Source organism: Carcharhinus amblyrhynchos, chromosome 2 (assembly GCF_965287045.1).
Source record: "Carcharhinus amblyrhynchos chromosome 2, sCarAmb.v2.hapA, whole genome shotgun sequence".
NCBI classification, from domain to species: domain Eukaryota; kingdom Metazoa; phylum Chordata; class Chondrichthyes; order Carcharhiniformes; family Carcharhinidae; genus Carcharhinus; species Carcharhinus amblyrhynchos.
Window position 1 is genome coordinate 83,410,789 of NC_137325.1, and position 15,605 is coordinate 83,426,393.

Here is a 15,605-nt window from a genome sequence, read left to right on the forward strand (position 1 = left end):
ACATCCACCACTTCTGACCTTAAAAATGCTTAGGCCGAAGGCACTATCTTGAAGAAATCCTGGAGCAATGTCTTATGACTAAGATGACTGACCTCCAACAACCACAACCATCTTCCTCTAATTATGACTCCAGTCAATGGACCGTTTCCCTGATTTCCACTGACTTCAATTTTGATAGGGCTCCAGATGCCACACTCAGTCAAGTGCTGCCCTGATGTCAAAGGCAGTCATTCCCATCGCATCTCGAGTTCAACTTTTTTTATCCAAGTTTGGAACAAAGCTGTAATGAGGTCTATCTGGTTCTCTCCTGAAGCTGCTCTCTACTAACGACACCATTAGTCTCAGTTGTTTCATCAGAAAAGTCTGGCCGATTGAGTCTGTGTTTTGTCAAATAGTCACTGATCTGAAACATTAAACTCATTTCTATCTTGATACTGACCTGCTGAGATTTTCCAGCACATGGACAATTCTGTTTTTGTATTAGACAGCACTGACTTTGCTTTTAATTTTGACCCAGATATTGCAGTATTAATGTTGGCATAAGTCAACATTCAGTACCATTACTCTTCCAAAGCTGACAGTTGGCATGTGGAAATCCAAACGCTGTTGTCATTGACTCTATGGTACAATGTTGCAGTCCCTGCCGATGGCAATCAATTAGAAAACACTTGAAAAAGTGTAACAGGGTTTTAATGGTGTATTAAGCTCATAATTACTGTTAAATGGATTCACTGACCATGAAAAGCAAATTTTATATTTGCAGAATGTCACATCGCTTCACTAATAATTCAGATGTTAATAATTGCTCAGCAAGTTTTTGATGTTTCAGCTTTTTTCTCTTCGTAAGTTACCTGTACTTTGACATGATTTGGCTCCTCCCCTGCATGATGATGCTCAGAAATCCCCAGCAGTTGGCGCTAGATTTAAATTGGCATCAAAAATTGCAAAATCTAAGCCACAGATTTTTGTTGATCAAGGATATTTTTCTTCTGATTTTGGTGAATGTCAAGCATCAGCTCAATATAGCGCAGGAAACTCAGACAAGAGGATTTGCACTTATATAACACAGCCTATTTTAGGTTTATTTTAATATAGAATTCTCCCATCTAATTTTTCCTCAATGGACTGTGCCGATTCCTTGCACCCATGCGTAATGAGGAAAATTTCCCTTTCTCTTCAATTTCACTTAGCACCCTCAGATATAAGTATCAGTCATGCCAATGACTGGTACCGTGATATGAACATGAAAGTGAACACTTTTAGCAGTAAGCATTTTTTAAGGTTGTCCTCAATTTTGAACAAGTTTACATTCTTAAAAGGATTCCAATTCTTTGATAACCCTCTTATTATCTGGAATAATTCCTTGGTGAAGTGAAAAACAAGATTCTTTATTTCTAGTTCCTTGCACCTTGGACATTTTTGTTGTAATTTTTTGCTCACTTTTCCCTTTCCAGGCGTTATAGAGTTTGTTTCACTTCCATCCGAATCATTTGCTATCGCCAGGTAGAGATCTGACTTGCATTTTGTGGCAGACCAAGTAAAACAGGTGTGAAACAGTCGTAATGACAGCCATCAGCTCATTTTGGACCAGTCACGCATTGTGGTTTCTTAGACTGGTTGAAGTACCCCTCACGTATGATCTTTTGAATTTCCTTCCCTCCAACTTAACTAGGTTAAATCTTCAACCACTGTTCTTTTTACCCTTTTCTGAAAGGACATTCGTGCCAATCATCTTCATCAACAGTACGATGATTCCATTTGAAATGCCATTATTGCTGATGACACCATCCTCTATAGAGTTAGCTCTGAGCTGCAATCAAAATTATTGTAGACCAAAGCTGACAGACCCGAACTCCAGAATAAGTGGCAGTATTCATTTCAATAAAAGAATATGTCAATAAAACTACTGGATGAGATTAAACGATACTATGTAATTTTGCAATGGGATTCAAACCCACTAACTTATATTCAACCTATTAATTTGGTAATCGTTATAGTGATTCAAACTGATGCAAATAATCAGCAATGTTGCCTGGAAAAGTATCTCAAATCTAACAGCCTAAAGTTTGTGAATCACAGATGAAACGCTGCAGTACTGTTTAAAAAAAAAAGAGAAAATTCATCTCTTGGACGTGCATAGTCTTAATCAATCCACTGACGTGCAGATTAGTGCATTTGAGAATAGATCCTACTCATATGCCTGGATTTTTAGAGGCTATAGAAACAAAAGCTGCTAACATTTAAAACAACATTTATGTTTTTGCCAGGACCAAATGAACAACCCTTAATTACATCTCAACATCATGGCATAGAATTTTTATGAGGCTCTGATCATCAGCCATAACTTCAGCAGAGCTTCTGAAAGAAAGTGGTATAAATGACCAGGTATGGAGATTCTGCGAGTCTTCCAGAGAGTGCAATCCACTGTACTTTAAATACAAAAAATGAAACATATGACAAACAATGATTGTTTAAGTGTACATTAGGCTACTGGAAATCTGAAACATTTTCATTCTTTTCCCAGTACCATTTCCATCCACTATCAATCATCAGGGATAGATTTAGGACAAGACCTTGTCCCTTTTTCAAATTTTCCCTAATTGGATACTAATGCCACTACTACTTCTTCACTCCAGTGCTGTGCTGCATTCCATTAAATAAAAAAATTCTCTGATGGACAAGAGCTTCGTCAATCCATCTAAATTAAGGTTCTCACCTTCTGAATACTTCTTCACGTTGAGAGGCGGGAAGCACATATCCTTCTTCATCCAACTTGATCTCTGCATCTGAAAAAGTGTAACCGATTTATTTTTTCCCCCTAAAAAAGCCAAAGCTATACGCTTGTTTTGTACAGCTGCTAAGAGGCATTAATTTAGAGGTGCACAGCATGTGGGAGTATGTTGCTGAGCTTCCATACAGTTAGTAATAGACAGCTATTGAGCAGAGGCTGAACACTTTTCCAAGCAAATAAAGGGGTGGTTATAAACCTCTTTGTAAATTCTAAAAGAGCAATATTGACAAAGGCCTAGGAATGGAACATTGTCCATTTTCTCAGCAAGTATATCATTATAGAAAAAACAGAACCATTTGTACTTTTATTTCAAGAGAATTGCACCACTTTACCATTATAAAGTTACATTATAAAAGACCATATCTTAATACTTAAAGAAAATTCACTGCAGAAAAGAAAAAAAAAGGAAGGAACTGACCTTTGGATTCTTTTCGTGCACACAAAAACATACCCCTTTTTCCCCCAAAAAGATATTAATGATTCAGTACAGCACTTGGACTAGAAAGAATGGGTATATAGACTTTCCTCAGATATATCTGTAGTAATGTCTGCTTTATGAATGCTAGAGATACAAAAAACAGAATTGTATGTACCAACAACACAATTCTATAGTGAACATCTAGTTTCCATGAAGAAATTAGCAAATGCTTGCAATACCTAATGTATATCCATATGGTGTCAACACACGGGAAGCAAAGTAATTCCTTGCTCCAAGAAGATCTGTCAGGGCATTCTTAACCTTGTTGTAGAGATGTTCATCCACCAAGCTTTCTACTGAGCGTCCTGATGTAAGAAATGATTTTACCCGATACTTTGGAGGAAGGTTAGGACCCTGTTGAGAAACAAAGCTGGTATAATTCTATGAAATTAGAGGTGTGCCTGTGCCATACATGAAGTATTGGGTCATATGAACTGAGGAATATCTCATTTCACTGAACATGATGTTCTTTAGCACTTTAATTCATCTTAGAAAAAAAAGTTTGCACTTGTATCACTACCCACATCACACAGTGCTTTACAGCTAATGAAGTACTCTTGAAATATAGTCATTGCTGTAATATAGGAAAAATAGCAGCTAACTTGCATTTAGCAAGCTCCCGCTAACAGTGCCCCAGGGGTCGGTGCTGGGGCCTCAGCTATTTACCATTTATATAGATGATCTGGAGGAGGGAACCGAGTGTATGGTGTCGAAATTTGCTGATGACACCAAGATCGGTGGAACAGCAAATTGCGCGGAGGGTGTGGAGAGTCTGCACAAGGATCTAGATAGGCTGGGCGAATGGGCCAGGAACTGGCAAATGGAATTTAATGTTGGCAAGTGCGAGGTGGTCCACTTTGGTAGGAATAATGGTAGGAAGGACTATAACTTACGTGGCGAAAAACTGCAGCAGGCGACGGTGCAGAGGGACCTCGGGGTCCTTGTGCACAAGTCGCAAAAACCCAGCCTGCAGGTGCAGCAGGTGGTCAGGAAGGCGAATGGGATGCTGGCCTTCATAGCGAGGGGGATTGAATATAAAAGTAGGAGGTCCTGCTGCAGCTGTATAGGGCACTGGTGAGGCCGCAGCTGGAGTACTGTGTGCAGTTTTGGTCACCGCACTTACGCAAGGATATTTTGGCCTTGGAGGGAGTGCAGAGGAGGTTTACTAGGCTGATGCCGGAGTTGAGGGGGTTGAGCTATGAGGAGAGGCTGAATAAACTAGGCTTGTACTCGTTAGAGTTTAGAAGAATGAGGGGAGATCTCATTGAGACATACAAGATGATGAATGGGATGGATAGGATAGAGGTGGAGAGACACTTCCCGCTCAGAAAGGACAGCAGGACTAGGGGGCACAGCCTCAAGATAAAGGGGGGGGGTGCGGTTTAGAACGGAGTTGAGGAGGAACTTCTTCACTCAAAGGGTGGTGAATCTCTGGAATTCTCTGCCTGTTGAAGTGGTGGAGGCTGCCTCGCTAAATATTTTTAAGACGCGGGTTGATGGGTTTTTGATAAGCGAGGGGATTAAGGGTTATGGGGAGAGGGCGGGAAAGTGGAACTGAGCCACGACAGATCAGCCATGATCTTATTGAATGGCGGGGCAGGCTTGAAGGGCTAGATGGCCTACTCCTGCTCCTATTTCTTATGTTCTTATGTTCAATCATGTAAAAATGATCAGTCCATCTTCTTTGTTGTTACTGATTGATTCCCACAAGAAGTGCGTTAAAGCAAATAGTATTTAAGGGGAGGCCAGATAGATTCCTGAGGGAGAAAAGAATAGAGTTAGATGAGAAAGGATATGAGACTTGAGTGCAGCATAGACTATCTACAAGCACTGGTTGGCTTTTTTGCTATATTTTCTACGTAACTTTAAGAATTTGTTGGAAAAACAATGGCACATGCCATTAGTTTGTAAACAACTCAGTAATTTATGCCAAAAAAGAGTTATGCTTGAAGTTGACGATCACCACAACTTGCTAGGTGATTTACACCAACCTGTTGTAAACCTTGCAATGACCAGAGTTTGCCCAAAACATTTCTGCATTTGAGCTGCTAAAATTAATTAAACTCTCCACAAAAAGTAATGTTGATAGTTAGCAGTGCAAGGAACTTTTCAATGATGAGAATCATGTTCTTGCAATGCCATTCAACTTCAGAGATCAAGATGAAGAGCAATTTAAACTGATGTCTCGCTCCTGCAAGAGGTGTTAAATTGTTGAGAGCTTTTTAAAATGTTAAATGTATTGTTTCTTACCTTTCCTATATCTTTTTCTGCCCTCTTATTCTCAATCTAGTCTTTCTTTCACTCTCTTTATTTTGCTTTTGGTATTTTGTTTAAAGGACCAGAATTTCCTCTACATTGTTCCTCAGTTTCTTTCTGTGCCCTTAAATTTAAATGGTTAAGGAGGCAGTCTGGTAGCCCCATTGTTCATCAAAGTCCCAGATACCTTGTTGATCTCGCTGCAGTTAACAATGCTCACTTGCAGCAATTTGCAGTATAAAAGTTTTTTTTTCAGCCGAATTGTCATGAAATCCAACTCATACAAAATGCCCTGCTTCAACAAATTCCAACCTAATGGCCCTCCGTGGCTCAGTAGAACGGGTCAGATTAGTCTTGAGTTTTTAACTCTCAGCATGTATGACTTTAAATTAAAACTTAACCAAGTTTATGTGGCCTGGTCAAGTTAATTCTTTCCCTCGAACCCTGTTTCACCTGAAGTCTAAACTTGATATTAAGCCACCATGGACAATGTACAAGAGAATTATTTGTTTTACAATACATCAAGACAAACAATTAAAAAATCTAACGTACCTCATATGTTCGACACTCCAGTTTCATAGTCATAAACAGCTGGGTCAGCTGGGCAAGGACAAATTTGTCAAAACCTGTTCCTTCTGCTATTAGGATATATAAACAAAAAAGTATCAAATTGAAAATGACCCATACCATTTAGAGTTAGGTATTCTCATTACTGCTTTAATAAAACTGATGGCATTACAGACAAGCACTAAATTGAAACTAAGTTAGCTAATTTGAGAATGAGAAGCAACTTGCTATTGTTTGCTGCTTTCTACTGCATGTGTGTTGACATTCACTGCTTGTCCAAGAAGTTTAGCTGGAAACAAAATCTGAACTATAAGTGAAGCTCCCTAAATTTTGGCTAACACGTGAAAAATGAACATTTGGGTGATATTCTGGAGGTCTTGTCGCTGTGACACTGTACCCCAGTAGGAATCTGACCTTAATAAAGCAATGTTTTCATGGAATCCCTACAGTGTAGAAGGCCACCAAATCTCTGACACAGCATCCCATCCGGTCCTTTCCCACAACACCACGTATTTACCCTGCCAATCCCCCCAGCTACACATCTTGGGACACTAAGGGGCAATTCAGCATGGCCAATCCACTTAACCTGCACACTGTGGACTGCTGGAGGAAACCCACATATACACAGAAAGTGCAAACTCCACACAATCAGCCAGAATTGGACCTGGCACTGTGCCTCTCAGAGCTCTGATGAAAGGCCATCAGACTCAAAACCTTGGCTCTATTATCACTCCAGGGAGAGATGCTATCAGAGCTGAGACTTTCCAATATTTTTGTTCTTGTTTCAGATTCCAGCATCCACAACAATTTGCTTTTATAACAATCCTACAGGTCTGCTTTGATAACAGACAGAAAAATGGAAATAAAATTATTTTAAAATGTCACTATTGTTTTGTTTTAGGCAACATGTAGATATTTCAAACAGAAAGCTTAATTATAACCTCCGTTGCTGGCTTCTCTTCCCCTTAGGAATGGAGTATCAAACTCCACCTCCACAAAGCCCACTATTGACATTGTCAGTCAAGAACTCTTACCATAAATATATTCCTCAAGCTTTGTCACCATTGTCAAAATTAATCTCTTTCTCTCTTCAAAATCAGCTAATAAATTTACCATTTTGCAATGAAATAATTCATGGAGAGCACTTTGCTTCTACAACACAAGAATGGTATATATGTTACGAGAACCAGAATCATTAAACAGCTTAGCTCACCTTCCAGCTGTTGCAGAAAGTATGGACTAAAGATTTTGGCTACAAAATTTACAGGAAAGCGTTCTATCAATATACATGAATGGAGGAGGTTCAGCAGAGTACGTGGCTGAAATTGTGAAAACCGTCTTCTTAACAGGTTTTCAATCTTTCGAAAAAGCTGACCTGTATTTGGCGGCAGATAGTTCAGCTTGCCAAAGGGTATAATTTGTAAGGCAATTTCTTTGGTTGTAAAATTATCTGAATTATAAACAAAACTCTCAGCAACTGCATCAAATATGGGTGGTGACAGGATCCGCCGCTGGCTGCAATACTGCATCACTTTGCTGATTGCTTCTGGCTGCATGACAAAGGCTTTTTTTGGGACATTTCTTTCCAGAGCATCAGTGAAAAACCTGTCACTGTGTCCAAAGTACATTAGAGCATTCAATACCACTACAAGCTCCTGATCAGAGAAATGAGGGACATGTCTCACTGAATGTTTACACAGATTAATTACTAAAGGAATTGCTCGGGTTTGCTTGAGCACAACCATTGCATTAAGGATGTCATTTTTGGCTTTGCGACCCAGGCTGGAAGCTAAATGAAAGGTGTGGGTGTTCATTTTGTTCAGCAGCTGCTGGTAATTTCCTCCTTCACCCACACCAGCCTCCAGCAAGTTATAAACTATTGCTATCTCTTCAGACGTCCAGTCATCCATTTTCTGCGCTTGAATTTCCTCCATTATTTGCTTCAGCATCCGACATCCTGGGCCCTCCAAGTCCAGCAAAGCCTTGCCCAGCAAACACAAGTCTGCAATGACCATCTGCCCTTTATTGAGCCGCACCTGACATTCTGACAGTAATCGCACCATGAGGGTGCTCTGTGGGTCCACATACAATTGAACATAAGCATACAATGCAGTCACCAGTCCTGTAGTGCTGAGCTGTGAAGATTCATGCTCAAATTGGAAACACAATGCCTTGAAGACCTCATTCTCCAGCAGTACTGCAGGATTCTTCAGTCCATCCCCATCTCGTTCAGTCTGTGACATTTTAAGCAAAGCGGCAGCTGCCATTGTATCCGTAATGGATGTCAAAGAGTTTAGCAGTTTAAAAATGTGTTTCACAGTTTTACAATTCTTTAAATCTTTCAAAAAATTCTGTTCATTGGAGGAAGCATGTTGCTTGCAGTCCAACTTAAAGTTCTCCCCAGCATCTCCATGGATGCACACTGTCCCCAAGTTACAGCAAGGTTGGTCTCTGACCACATTGTGGTATCCTTTATTGGGAACCCATTGATGCCATGCCTTTAGAGGTTCTGTTAAAGAAATCCGGCTACATTGTGGATACAGAATTTTGCTAAGGCTATTGCGGGGATACAATTGCCACTTGATGGTGCATAAAAAGCTGTATGTTTGCAACTCAGTTGAAACAAAATGAAACACTCTCAGAAGATTTAATGCCATAGCCACTTCAATCACCTGTTAGAAAAAGAATCAGGATAGTCACAAGTTCCCAACATTATGAATCATGATGTTTACAAAAGATTAACAACTTAGAGAAATTGCATTCAGCATTTGCAATAAATATGAAAAATATTTCAAATAAATATTTTAAATTTTGAAGGTTTGTCATAACTGAGGATTCAACTAATAAGAAATAACAAATAAATTTCCCACGACCTCTATTTGTTAATGTAACATTTACTGATATCAAATGCTGCAGATTTAAGGTTGAGACAGCAGACGGCAAAGATTTGAAACATTAATCTTTTGCCAGTTTCCCTTCTCTCGTCTCAGACTGCTGATTCAGACTCTGTCTGCCCTTGCTGCCTCTGTTCCTGGTTCACCATCGCTCCTTAAAGATTTCAGACAGAGAGAATCGGCACCGGGCCCACAACCGGGTTAGCGCCCGGTGGGACTGGCCTGATAGGAAGGTTAGTAAGAAGCCTAAACCAAAAACCGACCCTGCCCCCCGCCCCGCAGCCTGCCTCCTTCCCTCCCACTCGCCGCCCCTCTCCGGCCTGTCCCCCGGGCCTGTCTCCCACCTCACCGTCACATGTAGCCACCAGCGAGAGCCTGGCCGAGCGGCCAACTCCCCGCTTTTCCGGAGTTGCAGTGTCTGCTCTGCATATTCCCGCCCACACTCTGAGCTGATTCAGTGAAGGGATTGGTTTCTGATCACAATTACATCGTTGAAATCATCAGCTGAGCTTTTCTTTGGTCGCCTTTATTGTATTTTTTTTTACAGTGCCTATTAACAAAGGATCTCCAAGTTCATTGAAAAGGCTTGTTAAATCCATAAATATATATATATTACTAGGTGCATGCTTGGAGAGATGGTACAAGGGGCCCAAATAAAAAATTATGCCCCTCACAACATTCCAGGTACAAAATGCTTCACTTACAGTCTGCTTCCTCAACCCTACGGACACGTCCACACTGTAGCCCAACATGCCTCTGCTCACCCTACCAATAGACATACTCAGGATCTCCTCTCGCCAACCCCTCAGGCCTTTATTTTTTTATATGGGATGTGGACGTCACCAGCAAGCCCAGCATTTATTGCCTGCCCCTAATTTTTTTAATTTCAAAAATATACTTTAATTCATAAAAAAACTTCCAAGTAAACCACTGCAAAACGACATATCCAATAATTACAAAGTGTAAAAAAAAAGTCATTTTTACAGTACTACACAATATTTATTTCACATTATATTCATTACATTTCAGTACTTGAAACTATATACATACATCAGATTTTACTGTGTGCTGTTGTTTTTCAGATTAGCACTCAGTTCTGCAGGTCAAGGGTATTCTACAGTTACCAGGCCCTCGGTTGAAAGGCTTTACACAGTGGCCTTTCCCCATTGTGCCTTTGAGGCGGTTGCCCCAAGTTTGAGCGCATCCCTCAGCGTGTAGTCTTGGACCTCGGCATGTGCCAGTCTGCCACATTTGGTTGAGGCCAAATCTTTCAACTGGAAGATCAGCAAGTTTCGGGCGAGCCAAAGTGCATCAACTTCACCGAGTTGATGACCCTCCAGCAGCAGTTGACATTCGTCTCGGTGTGTGTCCCCGGAAACAGCCTGTAGAGCACAGAGTCCCACATCACCAAGCTGCTTGGGATGAACCTTGACAAATGCCACTGCATCTCACTCCCGACCTTCTTTGCAAAGGCACATTCCACAAGGAGGTGTGCGACCGTCTCATCACCCCTGTAACCACTTTGAGGGCAGCGTGCGGCGGTGTTGAGACCCCGAGAGTGCATAAAGAATCTGACAGAGAATGCCCTTCTCACCACCAGCCAAGTCAGATCATGATGCTTGTTTGAGAGTTCTGGTGATGAGGCATTCTGCCAGATGACACTGACAGTCTGCTCAGGGGACCATCCAACAGGATCCACCATCTCCTTTTCTCTCAGTGTCTCAAGGACATTACGTGCTGACTACTGCTTGATTGCCATGTAGTCAAAGTTGTGTTTTCGGAAAAACTTCTCCACAATGGACAAGTGCCGTGGCACGGTCCAACTACTTGGAACGTTCCATGGCAGTGTGGCCAGAACCATCCTCTGCAACACTTAGGACAGGTAGAACCTCACAAGGCAGTGGCACTTGCTGTTAGCATACCAAGGATCCACACACAGCTTGATGCAGCCGCATACAAAGTGGCCATCAGGATGAGGGTGACATTGGGAACAATTTTCCCTCCGTTCTCTAGAGATTTGTGCATCGCTTCCCTCCGGACACGATCCATCTTTGATCTCCAGATGAATTTGATGAATCCTGCTGCACAGAATTTGGGGATAGGCCAGACCTGCACCACATACAACAACACGGACAGTACCTTGCACTGGACAACCAGATTTTTTTCTGGTGATAGAGAGGGACCATTGCTCCCACAAGCCCAAATTTTGTCTCGCTTTGGCGATGCGCTCTTCCCAGTTTCTGACACCTGCCCCTGCCGCTCTAAACCATATCCCTAGCACCTTAAGGTAGTCTGCCCTGATGGTGAAGGGGACAAAGAATCTGTCAGGCCAGTTCCTAAGGAACATGGTCTTGCTCTTACCCCAGTTGACTTCGGCTCCCGAGGCCAGCTTGAACTGCTCACAGATTTGAGGAGCCTGCGAACAGACGAGGGGTCCGAGCAGAAGACAGCCACGTCATCCATGTTCAGGGAGGCTTTGACCCGCATGCCTGGGATTGTAACCCTTTTGATGCTGGGGTAGCTTCTGAAGGCCTCAGCAAAGTGTTCAATGCAACATACAAAAAGGATGGAGGAGAGAAGGCAGCCCTGCCTGACTCCAGACCTGATCTGAAACCTATCTGATTCCCACCCATTGATTGAAACTGCGCTACTGATGTCTGTGTAGAGTACTTGGATCCAATTGCGGATTCCCTCCCCAAAGCCCATTTTGGAGAGCACATCCATCATGTAGCTGTGTGATATTCTGTCAAACGCCTTTTCCTGGTTTAGGCTGACGAGGCAGGTGTCTACCTGCCTGTCCTGCACGTAGGTGATCATATCCCTGAGTCGCACGAGGCTATCAGAGTTCTTCCTGCCGGGTTCGGCACAGGTTTTATCAGGATGGATGACTGACCCCAGAGCAGACTTGACCTGGTTGGCTATGACCTTGGCTAGAATTTTATAATCCACGTTCAATAGTGAATTGGGTTGCCAATTTCTAATTTCTTCCCTTTTCCCCTTCTGCTTGTAGATGAGGGTAATGATGCTTTTCCTCATGGATTCTGACATGCTGCCTTCCAGAAGCATACTCTCGTATACTTCCAGCAGGTCCGGGCCCGTCAAGTCCCACATTACCTACCCCTAATTGCCGTTGAACTGAGTTGCTTGCTGAACCATATCAGAGGATAGGTAAGAGTTAAGCACATTGCTGTCAGTCTGGAATCACATGTTGGCCAGATTGGGTAAGGCTGGCAGACTTCCTTCCCTAGAAAGGACATTAATGAATCAGATGGATTTTTACAACAATCAATGACAGTCTCATGATCACCATTACTAAAACTAGCTTTACATTACAACTATGCCATCATCTTCCATGCCAGACCCTCTCCCCTGACTCAGGCATGTGCCACCAGACCCTGATCCCCTCTCCAACTGGAGACCCAAGGAACCCCCAACCAACTCGGGCTTGAGTGCTTTGGGAATTGGACCACCTTCCTACCTCAGGCCTGAGTGGTAGTGAACCCAACTCCCCCAACCATTCACCCAAGTTGAACAACTTTCAGACACAGTCTGCTTAGTTCTCCTGTTCCTTGTGGCCATGCATCAAAGTGGCTCTGAGCAGTCTCCCAGTTGCTGCCTAGATAAATAGTGTCCTAGGAAATATGGGACGCAGGTTGAATTGGAAAATTACAGTAAAATACATAAAGCAGTACATCTTAGCAAGTAGATGGTGCCTTTGCTTAATATCTCATGAATGATGGCCCCTCTTTCAGTGCAGTACTCCCTCAAGCTAAATGCTTGTGCTCAAGTCCTGAAGAGGGATGTGAACCCAGAACCTTCAGGAGGCAGGAGTGTTATCAACTGAGGAGCAGCTGACATTAATTACGTGGCTTTAGAGTGAGAGGGAATTAAGTTTCTAGTATATGCCTGTTGAGGAAAGAGGCATTGCCTGACCTGGTTCTGGGGAATTAGGTGTGTCAAATAAATCAAATGCCAGGAGGAGTGGTGATATAAGATTAGGTTGGCTCCGGAAAAGAATAAGAACAGTCTAATGCAAAAATAATTAATTGGAGGAGGACCAATTTCAGTTGGGTGAGAACTGATATGGCCGAGGTTTGAAATGATCCTCTGGTCGTGGGGAGATATGGCCTACATACCTGGATCACACTGGCACTGAAATTCACATAGCACGTCACTCAGTCGTTTTGATTTAATTTATTATTGTCAGATGTATTAGCATTAAGTGAAAGGTATTGTTTCTTGCTCACTATGCAGACAAAGCATGCTATTCATAGAGAAGGAAACGAGACAGTGCGGACTGTAGTATGATAGTTATAGCTAGGTTATCGAGAAAGATCAATTAATGCATGGTAGGTCCATTCAAAAGTCTGACAGCAGCAGGGAAGAAGCAGTCCTTGAGTCGGTTGGTATGTGACCTCAGACTTTTGTATCTTTTTTCTGAAGGAGCTCAGACTTTTGTACTTTTTTCCTAATGGAATTGTGTGGTAAGTTTAATGCCTTTTTGGCTCGACATGATTAATATGTTCATAAAACATAAATCATGACCTTTCATATTTATAGCAAGAGAGGTTTGATAAGAAACCAGCAGCTAATACGTATGAGGAATCTGAAAGTCTTCTATTGGCACATAAATGGTAAGAGAGTAGTAAGAGCAGGGGTGGGGCTAATTAAAGGTAAAAAGGGAAGTAGAAAGCATAGCTGAAGTACTAAATGAGCACTTTCTGTCTTTACCAAAAAGATGCTACCAAAGTCAGTGAAAAAGAAATAGTTTAGATATTAGGTGGACTAAAAATTGATACAGGAGCTATTAGAAAGGCCAGCTGTATTTAAAGTTGATAGGTCACTCAATGAGATGCATGTGAAGGTATGGAGGGATGTAAAGGAGGATTTTCTGGCCATAATCCTCCAATCTGCCAGAAGTATAGGGGTGGTGCCAGAGGTCAGGAGAATTGCAAAAGGGCATAATAAACCCAACAATACTATCCTGTCAGTTTAACCACGCTGGTCACCAAAACTTGTGGAAATCATAGTCTAAGATAAAATTAACTTGAACAAATGTGAATTAATTAAGGAAAATTACCATGGATTTGTTAATGGATAATTGGACAATAAAACAGGTTGGTGGATGACAGGACCAACAGCTTATCTCCTGAACTAAGTAAATTTAAGGGTAGAGAAAGAAACAGAAGTAATAGGAGAAGTTACTGTCAAATTAGGTACAGAAAGATAAATATAGAGAGGGTGAAAGGGATTTGATTGAGAGTGGGAATAAAGAGACACAAAGTGATTGCAAAACAAAAATTTCAAATTAAAAATAAACTCTAAGAACAATTTACCACATGTGGGACTGTGATTCAGCAGTTTAGTTTGTTTGGATTATGTTGAGTGATAGGGCAGCTAAATGTGAAATAATTGTTTAATGAGTGGTATTTGACAAAATAAAAATCCTGCTCCCTTGCATTTCTCATATGATGCATAGTTAATACTATTCACTATTATTTCAAGCATTTTTTAAAATTTAAAACATTCAATTCCAGTAAACACTAAACTGATCTGATCAAGTAAGAATTTGAACATGTTATACTTTTTAAAACGTTTGTGTATTTCTGAGATATATTTTTATCAGCTCAGCATGTAAGTGTGTGACGTGGTTTCACTTATCATAGCAGACCAGAGGCACTTCTGGTTAGAATCTTCAAAAACAAACCCCTTCCTTCTCATAAAACTGACATTCATGGTTTGTGATTTTAAATTCCAGTAATTGATCACTCTGACCTTCCAGTTAGACGAGGTTCTATGGTTACCTTTTTTGAGGCTTGCTACACTTTCTTCCTGAAGACAGCAACTGATATCACAATTACGTGGCTGCTAACCAGAAACTTATCCAAATAGTCATTCTAATATATATAAGGATATATAGTATATATCCACATACAAAATAATATTTTTTTCCTAATAATATTTGTGCCAGCAACGTAATAGAAGGAGGCCATATGGTCCCTTGAGCTTGTTCTCCATTAAATCAAATCACGGCTGAATTTCTACATCAACTCCACCTTGCCACATTATTCTCTTATTGCTTGATTTCTTGAATGTCCAAAATCAGTTAAGCTCAGTCTTGAACATACTCAACAAGTGAGAATCTGCTACGGTAGAGAATTCCACAATGACGTCTGTGTACTATTATCAGCTTGCACTTGCAGCAATTTACATCCAAAAATGTATTTGAGCTAAAGAGTGAAGGAGAAGATCTAACTATTGGGGCATGAAGTAAGATATCCTGCTGCAGCAAACCCAGTGCTATTATTGCAACACATGCATTTGAAAAATGACTCTGGCACATTTATCTCCTTTAATAACCAAGATATATTGAATCATGAAATAAAAGAAAGATAATTCGACTCATTCAGCAAACTCCTTGCACTTACAATTCAGCTCACTCTCCCACTCTTGGAGGAAAGAAACCATGGTTCTAATCCTTGATGTCTCTTGATGCTTGTTAAATTCAGAGCACAAAGACAAAAATTAAGTCAAAGAGCATCTCTCAAGCTTTCTAAACACCCACATTGTGTTGCAAGCAATGCAATGAAAGAAATTTAGCTCAGATTCCAACCTCATA

General features: G+C 41.2%; 1 protein-coding gene across 3 annotated transcripts in view; it reads right to left on the minus strand.

Moving 5' to 3' along the window:
• fastkd3 (FAST kinase domains 3) overlaps nt 1-10,309 on the minus strand; it is a 17,790-nt gene extending 7,481 nt beyond the window's left edge. The window contains exons 1-5 of one of the 3 annotated variants that reach the window (XM_080208230.1): nt 10,037-10,309; nt 7,306-8,764; nt 6,078-6,163; nt 3,449-3,623; nt 2,717-2,786 (exon numbers count right to left, since the gene is read on the minus strand). In XM_080208230.1, coding sequence (XP_080064356.1) covers nt 2,717-2,786; nt 3,449-3,623; nt 6,078-6,163; nt 7,306-8,749 — 1,775 coding nt within the window. In that variant the 5' untranslated portion in view covers nt 8,750-8,764; nt 10,037-10,309. Of the gene's footprint in view, nt 1-2,716; nt 2,787-3,448; nt 3,624-6,077; nt 6,164-7,305; nt 8,765-8,990; nt 9,246-9,335; nt 9,401-10,036 lie in introns of those variants that run through there. The other 2 variants (XM_080208212.1, XM_080208221.1) reach the window with 2 other exon arrangements.
• Between the last annotated feature and the right edge of the window lie 5,296 nt (nt 10,310-15,605).